This window comes from Leptidea sinapis, chromosome 25 (assembly GCF_905404315.1).
Source record: "Leptidea sinapis chromosome 25, ilLepSina1.1, whole genome shotgun sequence".
Taxonomy (NCBI): Eukaryota; Metazoa; Arthropoda; class Insecta; order Lepidoptera; family Pieridae; genus Leptidea; species Leptidea sinapis.
In genome coordinates this window covers 1,396,173-1,416,569 of record NC_066289.1, presented here as the reverse complement: position 1 = coordinate 1,416,569, position 20,397 = coordinate 1,396,173, and the positions used below count along the sequence as shown (strand labels likewise).

General features: G+C 32.7%; 2 protein-coding genes and 1 long non-coding RNA gene across 4 annotated transcripts in view; 2 read left to right on the top strand and 1 right to left on the bottom strand.

Moving 5' to 3' along the window:
- The first annotated feature begins 2,877 nt into the window (after nt 1–2,877).
- LOC126972255 (uncharacterized) lies at nt 2,878–5,450 on the top strand. The gene is made up of 5 exons (XR_007731103.1): nt 2,878–3,001; nt 3,264–3,347; nt 3,989–4,057; nt 4,508–4,581; nt 5,352–5,450. It is a non-coding gene; the product is annotated as an uncharacterized LOC126972255 (long non-coding RNA).
- A 469-nt stretch (nt 5,451–5,919) lies between these two features.
- LOC126972243 (protein sarah) lies at nt 5,920–8,897 on the top strand. The gene has a single exon (XM_050818890.1). It carries the CDS (start codon nt 6,203–6,205, stop codon nt 6,872–6,874), a length of 672 nt encoding a protein of 223 aa, XP_050674847.1. The 5' UTR covers nt 5,920–6,202; the 3' UTR covers nt 6,875–8,897.
- LOC126972216 (organic cation transporter protein) overlaps nt 7,419–20,397 on the bottom strand; it is a 47,442-nt gene continuing 34,463 nt past the window's right edge. The window contains exon 3 of one of the 2 annotated variants that reach the window (XM_050818853.1): nt 7,419–13,603. In XM_050818853.1, the coding sequence (XP_050674810.1) occupies nt 12,100–13,603 (1,504 nt within the window). In that variant the 3' untranslated portion in view covers nt 7,419–12,099. Of the gene's footprint in view, nt 13,604–15,347; nt 19,977–20,397 lie in introns of those variants that run through there. The other variant, XM_050818851.1, reaches the window with a different exon arrangement.

Here is a 20,397-nt window from a genome sequence, read left to right as displayed (position 1 = left end):
TCACGTCGCGTGTGCGACTCAAGCACATTCAAAAATAACAATAATCGTTACTAGAATTAGATTTATTAATTAGATTGTATAAAAATACACAATTACATATTTTTATACTTTTAATGCATATTAAATCTATTGTTTTGCAATAGTGTTTTTGAATCTGAGCTATACTAACTAATACTTTGTCTAAATTTGTGTAGATCTACTAAATTTTGCAATTCAGCAATGAACGTAAGCGTATTGCAATATTATTACAGACTGTTAGAAATTCAGTCACAGATCGCACCCTTACTGTAAGTCGTTAACAGCTGCGGGGCGAGCAAATGGGCAACCGTGCGATGATTCAATTGACTATAAACGTCAAGCAACGCCAAGGTCACCGCATGACGGGCTCGGCAGTTCCATTGATCATTATATTTTACTACAAATATTACTTGACCATAACGACGCTACGATAGGTGATTCAAATATCCGGACAGCCTAAGAATTGAAGAGTTCCCTTTTTGTCATGGATCCCATAAGCAGAACCTTATCAAACTATCACCAAACTACCTTTGAAAAATGAATTATCGAAATCGTAAATTTGTTGCACACATACATAAAGCAAATTAAAGACTTTTATGGTTTTGTCATTATTGCCATTGTCAGATCTGGACCAAATCAAAGGACCACACGGGAAGCACCAGCTTTCAATAAAATCGGTTCACCCAGTCGAAAGTTCTGAGGTAACAAACATAAAAACATACCGATGAATTGAGGACCTCCTCCTTTTTGAAGTCGGTTTAAAAGAGTGACTCTATTGTTTTCATTTCTGACTGTGTCCTTTCCCTGTCCCATTCTGACAAGCGGGTCTTGTCTGGGGTCTTTGCCATATTTAATGAAAAAAATATTAGTTTTTATTAAATTACTTACGCTTTTTGCATATCAATCTTATATAATAAAATAACCTTACCGATGATAAGTCACACCATCTTTTTATAGCACACTTAGGCTTGTTGATTGACACACGACTAAGAAGAAAAGTGTGCTTACATGGTCTTTAAGCACACTTTTCCCGTTTCCCATGTATAGAACGTCATTGGGCATAATGCTCAACGTTTAATGTTCCAACTACAGCAACTCTTCGCACAATCGTGCTCGATCAAAAGTACTGCATTCGCGTGATGCGTAGAATAGATACCAACTCAGTGGCAGAAAATTAACATGTGTTTTTACTGTAAGTTTGCATTGATCCAAATTTTAATTAATATCGGTAGTAATATTGTTTATTGATGAAAAATTTTTGAAAGCTTTCATTTGTTCGTAGTTTTTAATAAAATTTAATAAAACTTAATTCAGACTGCGTTACAAAAAAAAATGTAAATATGGATAAAGGTACAAATTTGCCGAAAAATGATTTAAACATTCTTCGTTTATTGTATTTTGGTTTAAGCTGATGGTCTTGTTACCAATTCTCTAAATAAATAAAACTAAAACTAATGAAAAGGTACAAACATTGACTATTTAATTTTATATACAACATTTAAAATGTGTATACAATTTCATTTTAGAATTCTAAAGTATACACAAATTTGTTGAACAGAAATATAGTTTTGTCAACATTGCAATGGCTTGATCGAATTATTTAATGAAGCAGACATAAATGTTTTCGTGGAAATGAACATATTTATCAAAATGAAGATGGCAACATCTTATTTTCTTAATAGATTGCTTTCCTATGAATATTTTTTTTAATACTGAACTTAGTACACACGCACTCTGCTGGTGCATTTTAAAACTAATTCATGTTCCAATTATGCATCAGAACAATTCGGCATTGTGATTTGTGCGGCACTGAGTCGCATTATGCTCTGTAATTGGAAAACTACCTTTGATCTAAATTGTAACATCAGATTTGCGTCAGAAGTTACTAGTTTATGTAAAGATTTAAGGTACTCTGTTGAAGATAGTGTTTAAATTCTCTTTGGTACTCTGTGGTTAGAAGCACAGACCAGGGGTGGGACAGTCGCCTTATAGAGACGTTTTCAGAAAACTATAGTGCCATCTGATAGTTGGCCTCAAAATTAAAGCTTTGTCAGCTGTCACTCGCTTTGAAACCTGCCCACTGGTCATAAAATGGCGGCTACTTCTAGCGTTTGCACTTTGCGCATGTATGTAGTTCTCTCGTGTTCCATTTTGCATATTTTTGGTATTGAAATCGAAGTGTAAGTGCGTCGAGTCGAGCCTTGTGTTCCTCCGCCTTGCTGTTGCGAATTCACTCCAAAAATCTCCTTATTCTGTGTATTTCTACTTTTTGTGATAGAGACACTTTTGTTTGTGGAATTTATGAACTTTGGTGTAATGCCGAGACGTTGTGCTTTCGGTTGTGCGCTCCGTGGTGTGTTGATTATTCTCTTAAATCTTAATAGTGTAGTTTATTGACTAATCTTGTGATAAATAAAGTATCATATAAGGTTTGTCCTACTCTCAGGTTCTACTACCGGTCCGTAGATTGAATTTGCAATCATGGTTAAAACTATTATAAACATACCGGTTTTCTGTATCTTGCCCCAAAGATTAAACTCCAATCCCTCACATCACCTTATGTCAGACTTCAGACTCCCCCTGACTTATATGGTTTAATAATAATTGACAGCTGTGCTGGCTTCTGACACCATTTTTATCAAGAGAAAAGTCAATATATGAGTATAAAATCTAATACTAGCCCAATGGTCATAACACTAGGTTATCACAATTTGTCTGATGGCTTTAATAGTCACTCAATTTATTTAATAATGTTATTTATTATTTTCAGAGATTCCAATGCATAGTTTCCCAGATGCTGTCAAATTCCTGAGCAGTTTAAAACTTGGGTCAGTCTTGTTGGTGGAAACCCTTAAACATCTGATCTTGAATGTATGATGTATGAATAAGAAGAAGAGAATTTGTGATATACACTTTTCTGACAGACACAGAAATCATAATCAATGGCTAAGCACATTGGCAGTTACGATGCTTCATCTGCTTGGTAAGTCCCCTAATTTAACACATATTGAGTTAATATTCGATTCTATTCCTTACTCTGTCAGATTTAGTCACACCACTAAGAATCTTTGTTGAGTTGATGGTTTTTTTGAAGGTATATTGTACCATTCTGGAATCACCTGATTTTCTTACACAGTTGTGATTACAAAATTCAATGGTTGCATTTCTAGCTGAAACTGGTTCAATATCTATGATAATCATTAAATAATGAAACATAATCTTTACATATTCACATTAATTTTCAGGACAACTACAGAGTCAAGTAATCTTAGGACAAGCTTCATCCACACAACATTTACTGCCTACAATAATACAGCAAGACTGTTCAGGTAAATAATTTTTAAAACTTATTTACAATGTCATAAAGGTTACTATGACATAAGTGACATTCTTAATGATACCACAGAAATGGCATGGAGCAGCCACCCTCAGGGTATTAAATAATAAATTTTATTGTATGATTTAACATTGTCACCATATTTTTATGTAAAAAAAAGAAGCCCCCTGAGTATCTTATGCCCTTACTTCTCAGGTCTGAGGTATACTTTTTCCAATAGGTAGTATTGACTTTCTGTAAGTGATATTATATCCTATTTCAAATAAAATATTCAGAAAGAATATAAAGTCAAACTCAGTCAAAGGGCATTGACAATTTGATATTGTTCTGCTTTTAATCCCATGTCTTTTATGTATCTTCTTAAAATTATTGATATTTATGGACATACACATACAAAATTTTGATGTATTTCTTGGTTGTAATTTTAAAATCTTGGGCCCATAAAATGTTATTGATTGAAAATCCCACATTTGATCTTGATCTTTATGTCATGTTTTCATATAATATAGGTAGTCTTCATAATTTCATTTCAGTTACATAAGATTTTACAAATCACAATAAAAGTTCTCCGGTTCTCTGTGGCATACAAATAATAAATAATCATTAATCTATTATTATATTTATTATTTACAGAGCCATATGTGAGCAACTTTATTTTAGAAAAAGCATCAACTTCAACAACATTCCAACCTGTGGCTGCAGGTAAAATTCATATATTTTTTTCATTTTGTTGGCTATTATCAAAATAATAAATATATAAATTAATGATTACATTTTGTTTTGAACACATACCAAAATATTATATAATATAATATATTTCTATCTATTATACACAACTAAACCATAAATAAAAACAAAATTTTATAATTTTAAATTTTGTGAGTAGTGTCGGGTCTTTTTTTCTATAATGGTTTTGTTTGACAGCTTATTTCAACTTGTGATTTAATTTGAGCTCTAGACTCTTAAGAAATGCTGCCCTGGTTCTACATTTTCTGAGTGCTACTTTATTATGATTTGATTTTTGGTTTTATTTTTATTTTTCTCCATTATCGTCTGATTGAAATTGACAATTGAAATGATTTGAAAAGTATAGTTAAAATTCACTCTGACAAAATGGGCAACAAACTACATAAGTATTATTTCCAATTTCAGATGCATCTCAAGGTGCTTGATGCTGGAACATAATTATAGTTTTATTAGCAAGCCTAAAAGAACAGCTGGAAAAGGTATTAATATTATTATACTAATATTACAAATGGGAAAGATTCTGATTTCTTTTGAAAATATTGTTTTTATACTTTTTTATCCAAAAAGTGCTGAATAAATTTGTATGAAATCTGACATAGTTTATGATCTTTTGTTTAGGTGGGCAAAGTAGTTCCCTCATAGTCCCGGAGCTGGGGACAAAAATCAGCAAGATTCTTGTAATGGCCCATCATTTATTTTGTAGTATGTGTCAGCAAAGTCAGCAAAGTTAGGGAGTAGCACACCTGACAATGGCGGGCTTTGATGTAATATTACAACACTCATGAGAAATTAAACATAATAAGAAATTCGAAAGGTCTTTATTTAACAAACATTAACCATAAATGTGACAATAATTTTATAACGGCAGATTAATGCATGACATGACATAAGACTATTGAGCCAAATGTCTTTTTTGATGAAGGCTGCATTGGTACCTGATAGGATTGAGAACAGCTAATGTCCGTGTGGGAATTAAATTCATTACTAGCTGACTCGACAGACGTCGTGCTGTACATATTAAATTCTTCTTCTTATCAAAACCTTTACTGGACTTCCACAAAAAATTCAAGACCGAAATTAGCCAAATCGATCCAGCCATTCTCAAGTTTTAGCAAGACTAACGAACAGCAATTCATTTTTATATATATAGACTTTAAGACTGAATCCCTTTTCTTATTGTCCATCTATTTAATACCATATAATACATATATTATACTATACAATTTGTAAATTAAACATTCTTTCACAGATCTAATTGCTCCACAGCGCACAAAGATCAAGCAACTTCAAGCAGAAATATCGCGCTTGCGAAAAAAAGGACAATCTTTCAAAGCAAGGTTTAAAGGTATTTATTATAATTTTGTCAGGAAAATTAACATATGTGGGTGAAGACGAAACAAAAACAGCTGCCTAACAATATTATGATAAACATAAACATTATAAAAATAAAAAATAATATGCAAACATTGCTTTTTTTTTCTCCCACCCAATTACTTCAATTACTCATACCAACATTACTAAATCCTATCCTTTATGTTCTATGCTGTGGCAAAATTAAATAACTAACTCTACGCGCAATTTCATCATGGTAAAAAATTGCAATACCTACATTAAAAAGTAGAGTTGGTTATTTAATTACGTCACAACATTAAAAATGAATTTCATAATTTCGAGCTAATATATAGTTATTTTCGGGGCCAATATTCAGATGGCGCTAGATTTCAAATAGACAGCTCATAATGCGTAGAGAGGGCTCTCTTTTCGCTATATATTATTATACTCTTTGGTCACTACTCACTACGTCAGAACAGAGATTGTCTATTTTTAATCGATTTGTTTGGCAATTGGCAATATTTTGTTTGAAATATGAATTTGTTTCTATAAGCCATAATTAAAAGATTAAATATACCATGTCACAGGCACAGAGTACATTTGATTGAATAATTTAAATACACAAGTATAATATAATACAAATTAGTTACGGATTATAAAAATATAAACAAATTACATAGTTATAATAGAGATACCTATTTCCTTTTTATGTATACGCATTAATTAATTGTAAATATTATTCACCTTGCTTACTGCATCCTGTAAAAAATGGCCAATAAAGAGGAGGATGAAACATTTGAAGAGTATGAAGTTTACATAAATCCGGAAGACGGTATGCCGAATGCTCATCCAAACATTTCTGATATAAATCAAGAAAGTGATTCCCAATACGAAGTAACCGACTTTGATGATTTACCCAAGTCGGTGATAGTAACAAATATTCATAGTGAAGTGTTTTCGGATGAAAAATTGAAAAAGAAACTAGAGGATATCTTTCGCACTTTTTCGGATAATGTGGTGTTTCAGTGGTTAAAAAGTTTCAAACGCCTACGTGTTAATTATGACAGTCCCTTGGATGCTGCCAATGCCCGAGTGCAGCTTCATCAATATCACTTTCACAAAACACGGATAAACTGCTACTTTGCTCAGCCAGTTACTCCAATATCTATTAAAAACTTGAAGCCGCCAGCTCCTGTTAAGCAATTTTTGATTTCTCCTCCAGCTAGTCCTCCAGTAGGTTGGGAGCCACGCGAAGAAGGTGAACCTATAGTAAATGATGAATTACTTGCAGCTTTGGCTAGCTTGACACCAGGAGAGAGCCATGAATTGCATGCACCAACACCAACCCAACCAGCTATTATTGTGCATACAGCAATAGCTGCTGAACCCTGTGGTAAGATTGGACTTAAGATTCATCAAACACCATGCCCAAAGTATTAAAGCCTTGTTGATATTTGTAGAAACTTATATTTTTAGAGTGTAGCTATTTTGTCACATGTTACTTGACTAAGGCATGCCAAAGATGTAGGTAAAACTGTTGATATAAAGAATATTTAATAGAAGGAAAGATAATCTCACCTGATTCATATTTTGCTTCATGTTTGCTTACTTGATGTTTCATAGTATATGCCTAGTCAACAGAAATGAATCTAACATGGTGACTTGTACTTGCAATCACAGCAGCAGTTAATAAAAGAGAATCCAGATATCTCCTGAGATTTTGTACTTGTAGTGACCTAATGATCTTGTGTCATTGTTTTTTTATTGCACCCAGTACTGCTGCATGTATGAATATGAACGTCGGATGACGATGAGATGCGAGTAGAAAGATTTACAAGTGACATCATTTTAGATATTTATCTACTGACTTGTGTTATATTTTGTGATTAATGTTATATTGGTGCTATTTGTTCATAAAATTGTGTTTCATACTTAGATATTATATATAAAACTCATTCTATAAGTATGTAATAAAATACAATGAAATTATTGTAAGATTTAATACTAAGACACATAGGAGATTCATGTTGGTCATTAACATATCATACATAGTCTATTCAAAGATAAAATTTATGTAAACCAAAACCACATAAGCATACATTCTAAATACATATTACTGTAGTATCCAATCCTACTACAAAAGTTTTTTATTAAATTTATTTAAAAAATTATCTCATAATACCTGCATTGTTCACAATATTGTAATATCTTAAAATAAAATTATGTTAACAAAAAAGCTGTATACTTTTAAGTATGTTCTGTAATATCTAATTGCAGTTACATTCATTGAATAGAATTAGACGTGGTTGTAAAATCAATAAACTGTTTTTATTAACAGTTTTATATTTGTTAAGGAATTAACTGATTTTCTTCAACGAAAAAACCTGTTGAACATAATAAGCTAATAAATTCAATCAACATATTTGTCTGTAACTCGCACTAAATGAAGAAATTGAATGCCTCACTAAAACAGCTTAATTCAAAACAGTTGATGAAATTGCGAACGAAAATGTTGACTTGATATTATATTGAAAAAATAAAAACCTAAATTATTAATAAATTTTCAAAACCCGTTGACAATTTAACAGTTTTTTTTTTTGAACAAAAAACAGTTGAATTAATTTAATTTAAAAACCTTCAATGACACACCTCTAAATAGAATTACTTATTTGAACTCTATTATATACCTGCATCTATGTGGAACCATTAATATATACAATATTTATATCACATTTTTAAAATCTTCTGTGTAATATGTATAACATAGAATCCTAGAGATTTTTGAATTAATATAATGTTGGTTAGTGCTTATCGTTCCTTTAAATGGAAGAGAAATAGAATTGCTTAGTAATTGATATTTTATTAATCTAAAATCTAATCAATGTAATTATGATAATATAATATATTTTTTTAGATGTGATTACAATTTTGCTTATTATGTAGCAGAAATATTTGCTCTTGTATTTTACTACTTACATTATTGACATCTGTTTAAGTATGTACAGCAAAGTAACATTTTCATGTGGTTTAGTAATGCAAATACAGAAAGCATTAAAACTTATGTCTTAATTGCTTGTGGATTGTCACATAGATCAAAATAATGTCAAGCCAAACCACTCCACAGAATGTATTTAACGAAAAACAATTTAACCAGAGCTATTATGAACTATTGATTATTTTTTTGATTAGGCTAAAATCCTAATTTAATGTAAATAGCCAAATGTTTATTTATTTTTATTATTGTTTTGCTTTTACCAAAAGGTTTTCCTTGATATATTTATTTATTTTAAACTATAATGATGCTTGTATGATGAGGTTAGCAGTACAATGTGACTGCTGCCAGTGCAAGAAGTGTTTGTATTTCTTTAATCCATCAATATATAAAATGTATTTATGAAGATTTTTCTTTACCATTATATTAAAATGTAAATAAAGAGTCACTAAAGATCTAGCTGTTACGGAATTCGTCTTTTCATTGGGAAGCAAATTCTTTCATTTTTCTATCTATTTGTGGCCCTTCCAATATCTTTATTAATCTATACAAACTTCTTAAAACGGTGAATAGGCACTAAATAAATTTCTTATAATAATATAAAATACATATTATGCTTGTGACCTTAGATAATTTATGTGTCTAAAAAGACTGTGACAGTAGTGAACATGTTGAAAAAAATTGCTGCAAACTTATAACCTCTATTTTCAGCAACTGATGCACACTAAAACAAAGTGACTAGAGTATTGCGAGTGTAAGACATAGCTGTCATGCTAAATTGACAAGCTGTCATGCTAAATTGACAAACCTAGCCTGTTATCATGCCTGCCTAACAGCAAGAGGCTCTATCTAGACATATAAATTATCTAAGCTTGTGACATATCACATAATGTATGTACACCAGTAGTTTGTAATTAGGTAACAAAATGGTCGGACTATGCGAATAACTTTATAAAAAGAGATTGTGAACATGCAGACAGTTTTTAGTACTGGAAATTAATAATTTACCTCTTAAACTTCAAAAATTCTGCGTAAAATTTGGGACACAATACTTATTAATGAAAGTGTATATATCAATCGTGTAGGAATCATACCGGTAGCAGGGAGTACCTTTGGAGGGCCGGCTGGGCAGAATAAGTAGGGATAAATTAATAAAATCGTGAATCGAAATAAATTTGATGCATTATTCGTGGGATATCTTTTTTTGCAGTTGTTTTTTTGAAATGAAAATTTCTATAACCACATTGTGCACTTGGGTGAACAAAAACCATGGATATCGCGTCATCGTCACCGAACGCTTTACATGACCTATAAGTATACTGTGTTTATAAATATACACATAGCTATGCCTCCGGGCCTTCGTTATTAGTATTTTAACCGACTTCAAAAAAAGAGGAGGTTCTCAATTCGACTGTATTTATTTATTATGTTTCTTACCTCAGAACTTTCGACCTTTTTGATTTTGATGATTCTTTTATTTGAACCTTCATAATTTTATAAAAGTCGAAAGTTTTTCTGTGCATGTCCCCTACACACGTAAGGATGACGAGCGACTATAGAGTTTGGGCTGTGGTTACTTGGGCAAGTAGTAAATGTGGATAAAATTGTACCTAAAAGTTGTTAAAGTATAAAGCTCATTTTTTTATATTTTCTTCAGGATTACTTTACAAATCTTGTCAACCATTGCCGGACACTTATGACTATTGCTATCCCCACTATAACCCAAACTCTATAGTCGCTGGTCATTCTTACCTGCAAAGGGGACATGCACATAAACCTTTGAGGTTTTATAAAATAACAAAGGTCTGGCTGTCATGGGCTCTTCGGCTGAGTGAGAAGCAGAATGATAAGCAATGCCATTTAAAAATTTTTATGATTTTACCGACATTCTTAACAAATTTTAATAAATTGCTCAACACATCTAAACAACTTTTAATTGTATGTGTGTGTGATGTAGGTATATTGATATTTGATAAGCAAATTCATGTCAATGTTTCTGGTAATTTCAGTTGCATGGTAACAAATGGCTGTGTTTTTCATATTTGCTATTCACTTATCTTAATCATAATTTGATTTTTATATCTGATAATTATTGAATCATCACTATATCGGATTGATATTATCTATCTGGAGTGATAATATATTGACTACTGTCACGGACTAGTAAAAAAAGAAGGACTCTACGACCTTTATGCTAGTGTGTGTGCGGCTACGGGGTATACCAGATACACAATTTTTTCTCCCTTAAATAATTATAAATCCACAAATACCTTTATAGTATTGTTTTTACACTTTTTCACAACAATCGATGGCATTTTTAAAATATTTTATTGCAACACAAACTGATCTGACACAGACGATGGCAAATCTCATAATGGCGGCCGATCGGCTTGTATTAGTGTAAGTGTATGCGTGGGGCTATGTATTTACACAGTTACCGGCTTGTTTTGGTGCCTCACTGTTATGTATGGTGACACGGAGTCCTTACTTTTTTACTCGTACGTGACTACTGTGTAGATCTTGGCTTGTGTATATATGTTATCTATGTATTGTATAAATATATGCCATGTTTTTAGTCCTGAATAATCAAATATATGATCTGTACCTTTAGTTATTAACTTGTATATAGCTACTGTGTCATTTTAAAGCAAGAAGAAAAATGCAAACTGCAAATATTTTAATTTATTGTATATTTTGATTTTTATTTAAGAAACAAGAATTGCAAAAGCCATTTGCTTCTAGATTTAGACTAATTCTCGCTAGAAATCTATAAAATTGTTTTAGAATCTCACGAATGTGAATTTAGGTAATACTTTGTTGGCAAAATAAAGTAAAGTATTGTTTTCAATAAGTACCATTTTCATTTATATTCGTCTTTCTACCAAAACCAGGCAGTGACTGTGTGAGCACTATGGTCAGTATAAAAGAGTCTTTAATATATGTAATTTCTTATAAGTATCTGTATTCTATAGTCTATTAATAAGGTCTCAAACTCATTGGTAAGCTAACATGTAAGTAGGTAGCACAGACTAATATGATGCTTACGCATGGTAGGTAGTTACCTATGTTGTTTGAAACTCTGTAATTTTAATAAAGTATAAGCCCTTATCTATTATGCAGGTACTTTAATGAGGTAGGTACAATAAAGTGGTAACAATAAGAAAATAAAATAAACACATAACTCAATACATTACACACTAAATATATTTTGTACTCTCGACTTCAAATCAAATATCGTGTCAAATCAACTAATTTTATCAATAAGAAATCATTAATCCTTAATAACAAATAGAAATTATGAAAAATTGAAAAAGAAGTCTCAGTATAGTATATGTAGGCACATACTTGCTTCAAAAACACCATTAGTTACGTAGGTACCCTACTTTCTACACAATTCGGTACCTATGACTTGGAGGAGGCGGGAAGCATGGAATAAAATTGAAGGAATTCAAGTGAAAATATACCTAGCAAGCATAATATCTTAATAAAATCATATTTAAATGTATAAATCACAACCATATCACAACGATAAGTTAAATAAATCAATCTAAATACTAAAATTATTTTACTATCATTATATCGCCAATAACTTTGCCGCGTGATACTTTCATTCGAATAATTATTAGTTTGCAGAGTTTTTAAACATCAGTCTTAAACTTTGCATCAAAATTTATTACCTCTCTTCTGTGATCATAATAGAATGTGCAGCATCATCGTTTTCTTTTGACGCAATACTTTTGTTCGTTCTCTTCCCAAGACACGATGAAAAGCAGGTATCACCTTTTCCAAAACTTTCACCATCGGCTAGAGATTGGGGCAAGGGCTGATTCATGGTTTCTGGAAGGAATAAACATAGAAATCCTGAAACCAGAGCAACTAATCCAAAAGTAACTGAAGGGATTTTCGGATTAAAAGATTCTAATAATGTAATTAAGGGTGTTAATGCACCCGACAATCTAGCGAACATTGATCCTACCCCAATACCGGAGTTACGAAGAACTGTGGGAAACAATTCAGCGGAATAATTAAACACTATAGCGAACGATGCAGCGATGAATAATTTTCCGAATACAACAACAGCTGTCGATAAACTTGCACCTTTCGGAATAAATGCAGCAACCACACAAGCAGTTCCCCCTACAAGCATAGCTGTACTCATGAATGACCTTCGCCCCCAAATATCCAAGAAATAAAAAACAACAGCGTAACTCGGTATATCTACCATGCCAAAAATGACTATAATTACATACGGATTTCCTGCAATTTTACCTGAGCTAAGTGTGAGTCCATAATAAACTAAAGAATTTGCAAACCAGCTTAAACATATAATGATGGTTTTCATTCGTAAATTAGGCGTCTTAAATAGATCTGATGTCCCCGCAGAGGAAGGTGATGAAGATTCCTTTATAACCTTATTTTTTCCTTTAGAAACCAAATCTGCCCTGTCTAATATCTCAGTAGAATTATTAAATTTTAATGCCTTTTGAACTATGTCTACCGCCTCTTTTGATCTTCCATGGGCCCAAAGCCATCTTGGAGATTCATCCATTATCCATATGTGTGGTATCAAAATTAAGCTATGTAATCCGTACACGACTTGCAATAGAGTTTTGTCATCAATTATAGCTCCCCATATTCCTACTAATATCATACCTATTGCAAAGAAGCAATGGAAAGCCACACCACAAGACGTTCGCTTACTGCCTCCAACTATTTCCATGATTAGAACAAATCCTGGAATCATGGCACCAGCGGACCCAAAAATACCATACACATATGTTACGACTAAAAATGACCAGTATTCAGGAGTAAATGCTTGACCAATGCCAAAAACTAATTGTAATACAGCCGACCAACACAATACAGGCTTTCTTCCCACCTTGTCGGCTAGACCGCCCAAATATAAAGCACCGGTGAAAACACCGAACATATAACATGACTGAGCCACAGGTCCTTTCCACATGTTACCACAAACGAAATCCCACTCAATTCCGCGGGAAGACGATCTATAAGTTGTGTCATACACCCATTTGGAACAAGCGGTTGTAACGTTGTCTTCAGTGAATATTCGGCATTTATCCAGAGTTCCGAATGATGTCAATGGGATTGCTTCCAAAACTTCTGTAGAGTTCCAGTCTGCAACGTATTCATCAGTGTCTAAGCCATCGATCCAGCATCTGGAATAAATAATAGGTATGTAATACAAATGTAAATTAACAATAAAGTCCTAGTCCATGTTCATACCTTAACTCTAAATAAATTTAAAAGTTTATTAAAAATGGCTCAGCAGTTCATCAAAGCGATCAGGCAGTCTGGGAATTGATTATAATTACCTTTAGCACTTATGCACTATATTATATTTACTTACTTTACAATATTTAACTAACAATCGATGGAAAATTATTGATCATAACTTAATTGAAAAATATATTTTTTTGAATCCAAGCGATCGTGATGAAGCGCGTTATTGGAACTATTAAATAAAAATATACCTACATACTGGCCGTGGTTGGGCTTCAGGTGTTCGATTGTCATGAGTATGTACCTACGTTGTAGTTTCTTGTAGATACAGGTTAAGTTTGTGTGGGTTAGATTGTGGAAATTATTCTCTACTACTCGGTTAAATCAAGTTAGTTAGACTTTTACATCCCAGAAAAAGTACAAAACAAAAGTGTTTCGGAATGATACCGCAGTTTGGTGATGTTGCGACCCCCCTCAGAATATTTAATGAATACATTTAACTACACCGTTTCTTCAATGATATGTTGGACGCCTCCAACATACATTGTTATGAAGACGATAGTACTGGAGATGCCGTATACACACAGATGACCATGGAGGTCTCTCTCAGGAAATGGTCGACCAGTGTCGACCCTTGAGAGGGTAGCGGAATAGAGTAAAATAAACCTTGTCCCCCATTTAACCCCCGAAGACTCAACTTTGCACGTTTACCACAAAAAAAACTCAAGTGTCGTATCACCGCTCCTCGAGAACCTTTCCCTTAAAGCTTCGCCTAGTATCGGAATTCTGGTTCTCGAAATCTCAAGCGATTGCGAATTCCGCGGTCATTTAGAAATCAAAGCCGAACTGGTTTCAAAGAAGCTGGGCGTCATAAATAGAGCACGGCAATACTTCAAGCCGGCCCACATTCTAGCGCTCTAACTCTATAAAGCACAGTCCGGCCACATATTATACTGTGTTATATTAATAAACGCGAAGTAATGTTATTCTAAATTTAAAACTTTTTGTCTTTACAATATCTTACCTTTGTCACTAAATAATTACATGACAGGGAGGAGTAATTTTAAACCTGGAGTAACTTTACATTGCATTTATTATATATCTGGCGTTCCCCACCATTTGACCGCGTGCAGCACAGAGCTGCTCGAATTGTCGGGAACCCAATGCTCTGTGAACGTTTAGATAACTTGGCGTTGTGTGTCTTTACCGCATTTATCACGGGGAGTGTTCCGAGGAGCTGTTTGCCCTGATTCCTATCGCCACATTCCACCTTCGCACGACACGTCACAAATTAGGATATCATCCCCACAATCTGAATGTGTTTTGTTCCTCCACAGTGCGATTTTCAAGGAACTTTCTTGTGATTCCTATTGTGTTGCAAGAAAATGTGTTCGGTGATGATCACTTAACATCAGGTTTTACAACCCGTACGCTCGTTTGTCCTCTCTTTCATAAAAAATATATATTTGAGAGCTGAGTTTTATGCGCTCGTTCTTTTCAAGTCTGAAGCATAAATTTTGGGTGGTAGTTTCTCACCTTCAATAAGTGATTTAAAACCCTATTTTGAATAAAAATATTTGAATGTGAATTGCTGGAGTCTTTGCGTACCTACTTGCTACCCAGTTTGCCTGGTATTGGGGTAAAATGGAATATATTACACCGTGAAATAAAACAAACAAGCACAAGAATAAAATTATTTTATTTTCACTAGCAACTATATATTATACATATTCTTAACAAAAATACATATAGGCATCATTAGATACTAGGTATTAACCTAGTTACATTAAAATTAAAAATACTTTTTGAAACCAATTAATAAATGACCAACACTATAGGTACTGTAGCTTGCACAAACATGCAATTTTCGCTTATCTAGGTAATTCTGAACTTTAAAATAACTATTAGGTAGTGTAGGTACATAGATTGTGTACCCACTAAATTACTGATATTTTATCTATTACAATGATAGTACTTAGTCCTACCTATATTAGGACTGATAAGTATATAAGTATATACCAAAAACAAGAATTTTACAATTAATGTTATTTTAAACCATCTCACAATTCTTAAGAAAATAATGTAGGTAATTTATATATTGTGGTTTTGAAATATTGTAGAAATAAAATACGTTTTGATATATGTATTTAGATTAAGAAAATATTCGACAAAATAAAATAGTAATGTACGACAATCGGGCAAGTCCACTGACAATTAATGACGTTACGGCTAAATAATCATCACCGCGTCACAAGTTTTGTTTGGGAAATGCGTGACGTCATAACTTCCAGCACCAAACTTAACGCTTACAAGTGTTTCTATTCGAAGTAGGTTTATAAAAATAAAAGATTGTAAAAATGCATGAATTCACGTTATACTTATTTTATTACTGAATTAAAGTACCTATAAGTACGTACCATATATTATTTCGAAATGAGTACATGCGCACCGATATTATTTAAAAATATTTTTTTTTATTTTCTGGGGCATAGTTAAGGTTTGAAGCAATATTTTCTTTCGCATATCAAATGTCTGTATCTGTATTAAACAGCCACTATTTGAACTAGGTATTTAATAACATATTTTTATCTACTATTTTTATTCTTAGATACTTCTAAGTATCACAATTTATGTTGAAATATTACACATATATTCGTTTTTACATTATTGCCTTACAATTAAGATAACAATTTAAAATAGGAACAATTTTAAATTTTGATATGACCATCGATCTACATAATACATAGTTAACTAGATACATTAGCATTGTGACTCATGTTTATATTAACCAAATACAAAATCACAATAACACATTTTTATCAATCACCATTTTAAATTACACTCGTAAAAATCTATAGTGAAATTGTAATTTTTTTATCGGCGGGGCGCACACTTACAACACCATAACACGACCGTTACCAGTCTTTAGAGGACGTGTATGCTCTTTTCCTCCACGATAAGACTCCCTAGTATTCAAGAGGGCTCAAGCAGGAGTTCTCCGTCAGAGAAGGAAATCTCCTGAGGTAAATTATTTCGAGACTGCGCTCATATTATCACTGGTTTTTGTCGAGGTCGAGCCTGGCCCGTTTGTGCTGTCGCGGTCGCCCTGAGACGGTATTGTGACTCTTCTACATGAAAGCCCTACGACATCCATGAAGCCGTCTGTCCCTTTTATTTAATCCTCGGGGACGCACAGCGATTAAAAATTATGGCATATGTTAAGACTTTGTATTTGATTCAAATATTATCAGGTAATTTAATGCAATGACGTTCTATACATATCTAGGCAAATTTAAAAACATAGCCAAAATAATATGGAACATTCCACAAATTACACCACAGTAAGTTTTGACTAGTATATCTATACATTGCTGCATTTACTCCAGTTGTTTCAAATTTTCTTGATCAGAAGCAGCAATGTAAACACGATTTACATTGTCAGTAAGCACACTTTTGCCGTTCCGCTATCAGACTGGGAATGATATGTATGTTATTATATGAGTATAGAACGTTATTGGATAAAAGCTTAGATTATTTATACGTCTAGATAGAGTTAGGCGACGCATGAAAACAGGCCAGGCTTATTACTTTGGTATGCATGACAAGCAACGTCTTACACTCGTGATATGTATGTCACTTTGTTTTAGTGCGCGTGCGTTGCTGAAAGTAGAGGATAACAGTTGTCGCTATTTTTTTTGACGTGTTCATAGCTGTCACAGACTATCTAGACGTATAAATTGTCTAAGGATAATTAATTTGATAATATTTAAATATTCAAGCTATTAATTCAATATAAAAAATATTTATTCTTATGAATGTCAAAGCTATTATAAATTTGTCTGCATAATATTTATTATCTGTTAAATATTCTACATGTCCTGATTTATTTTGTAATTAAGTACTAGTGGTGCATAAGTTTTATGCACTAAACAACTGTTTGAAATTTAACTTTATAGGTAATTATTAGTAAAGTAAGAGAATTAATTATTGGTCTATTTTTAAATAAATAAGGGCCTATTTACATACTTACATTTTTTCAAAATATTGACTTGTCAATCTTATAACATATTTCCATGCTAAACACATGCAAATTTTAATGCATTATTATAATCATAGAGCCTCTTTCTTTACATTAGGTAACTGTCATTTGGTAAATACGAACTACCATTCTTCATATTACAATTAGATAACAAATTGAAATTCACTTAGGTGAACAAATATTAAAATTATTAAAATACAATACAAATTAAAGTTTTAACACAGTTGAGTTTGAATTATATTTTCTTAACTTTGGTAGCTCTTCGAGATCTCAGAAAATACCCAACAAGTAAAATGGATTATATCATCTTATAAAATAAAGTTTAACATTTATTATAAGCTTAGTTAGGTTCCGTAAAATCTGAGTCTTCGGCCACATCCAAGCCGTCATGTGCTTTTGTATATGAATATCCAATGGATGCAACACGTGTAGCATTCACTATAGTTTCACTCAGAATAGATCTTTTATAACAAACGTCGTGGAGATCTTTGGGGACGCCTTTGTCCAGCAGTGGACGTATTACTTCTGGAGCGATGTTGATGAGATCATATTTTATAATATTTTCATCTATATCAATAATTAATACCGGCTTTTTTAAATCAATATTTATGACATATTTTCTAACTTCTGTATGCCTTTTGCTCTTCAGCGATTAAATCTGAATCCAGAAGGACTAGTCGCACAATGATTTATTGCTGTAAATTTGGATTTTTCTGTTTTAAATCTGAAAATCGTACATACATAATATACATATCACGGGTCTCTAAGCTTTCTTGCTCATATCTTCTAAAGGCACCATAGCTTCTGCTACTTTATCGTCTGAAGCGTACGTTTTATTTAAGTTCTTTCCGAAACAACTGCCGAAACATGTATCTCCTATTCCGAAATTCTCACCGTCGGCAAGTGTCTGAGGCATTGGTTGATTCATTGTTTCGGGTAGGAATAAACATAAAAACCCAGATAATAGAGCTACTAAGCCAAAAGTTGCAGCCGGAATCTTAGGATTGAATGAATCTAGCAATGTAATCAAAGGTGTCAATCCAGCAGACAGCCTGGCAAACATGGAACCTAAACCAATGGCTGAATTTCTAACAACTGTTGGAAATAATTCAGCCGAGTAATTATAAATAATAGCAAATGACCCAGCTATAAACAATTTACCAATAATTACTACTACAGTAGAAAAAGTAGAGCCTGTTGGAAGAAAAGCAGCAATTACGCAAGCTGTACCTCCCAATAACATCATTGAGCTCATTAAACCCCTTCGGCCCCAAATATCAAGAAAGTAAATTACAAAAGCATAACTTGGAAACTCAACAAGACCAAAAATAGCTGTTATAACATATGGATTGCCTTCTAGTTTTCCTGTACTAAGCGTTAGTCCGTAATAAACTAAAGAATTTGCAAACCAAGCCAAGCACAAATTTATCGTTCTCGTTCTAAGTACCGGTGTTTTAAATAAATCTAATGTTCCGGCTCCAGATTCTTCTAAATCTCTCTCTACTTCTATTTTTCCTTTTGAAATTAATTCTGCCCTATCTAACACTATGTCAGAATTATTTAATTTTAGAGCTTTTTGCACTATGTCCACAGCTTCTCTTGGCTTTCCTTTTGCCCATAGCCATCTTGGAGATTCATCCATTATCCATATATGCGGTATTAAAATGATACTATGTATTCCATACACTACTTGTAATAGTACTCGATCATCGATAATAGCGCCCCATGTTGCAACTAGCATGATGCCCAAAGCAAAAGCGCATTGAAAGGCTACTCCGCAAATTGTTCGCTTACTAGGTCCTACAATTTCCATTGTTAATACGAAAGCCGGTATGTAAGCTCCTGCTGATCCAAATAGTGCATAAAAAAATGTAACAACTAGAAAAGACCAATATTCAGGAATGAAGGCTACTACTACTCCAAATATTAATTGTAATACTGCAGACCAACAAAATACAGTTTTTCGGCCAAGTTTATCAGACAATGAACCCAAATAAACAGCACCGGTGAATACCCCAAGCATGTAAATTGATTGAGCCAGTGCTCCTTTCCATCTTTGGTCACAAACAAGATTCCATTCGATTCCTCGAGAAGATGTCCGATAGGTTGAATCGTAAACCCATTTAGAACATGCTACAGTTTCGTTGTCTTCACTGTATAATAAACAATTATGCAACACTCCTGCTCCAGTCAAGGGAATTGCTTCTAATATTTCTGTCGAATTCCAGTGCGCTATAGATTCATTTGTATCCACTCCGTTGACCCAGCATCTTTAAGGAACAAAATGAATATCATGTAAATACTCAATAGTGATTTAAGAACGAAATATAAATTGCAATAGGATTTGACAAATTAATTCATTAGTATTGATGTAATATATTATCAATTTATTTATTAACATACCTATTTTAGAGTGTATTAGTGCCTTAACTATGAATATGATAGAATCAACAGTAAAAAAGGTTTTTCCACATATTGTTTTTCTCTCTTGTTGATCAATAAATTCTAAGCAACATCTAATAAATTGTAATTTTTTTTCAAACCTTTTTTTCTTTGAATATCTAAACTCCATGCTAAACAAATGATAACTGGTTGGAATTTGTAATAAATTGTGTCATAATACAATAGAACCATTAATTTGTCAAGGCAATTTATTGTATTTATTTTTTTATAAACTTTAGTTACAACAGT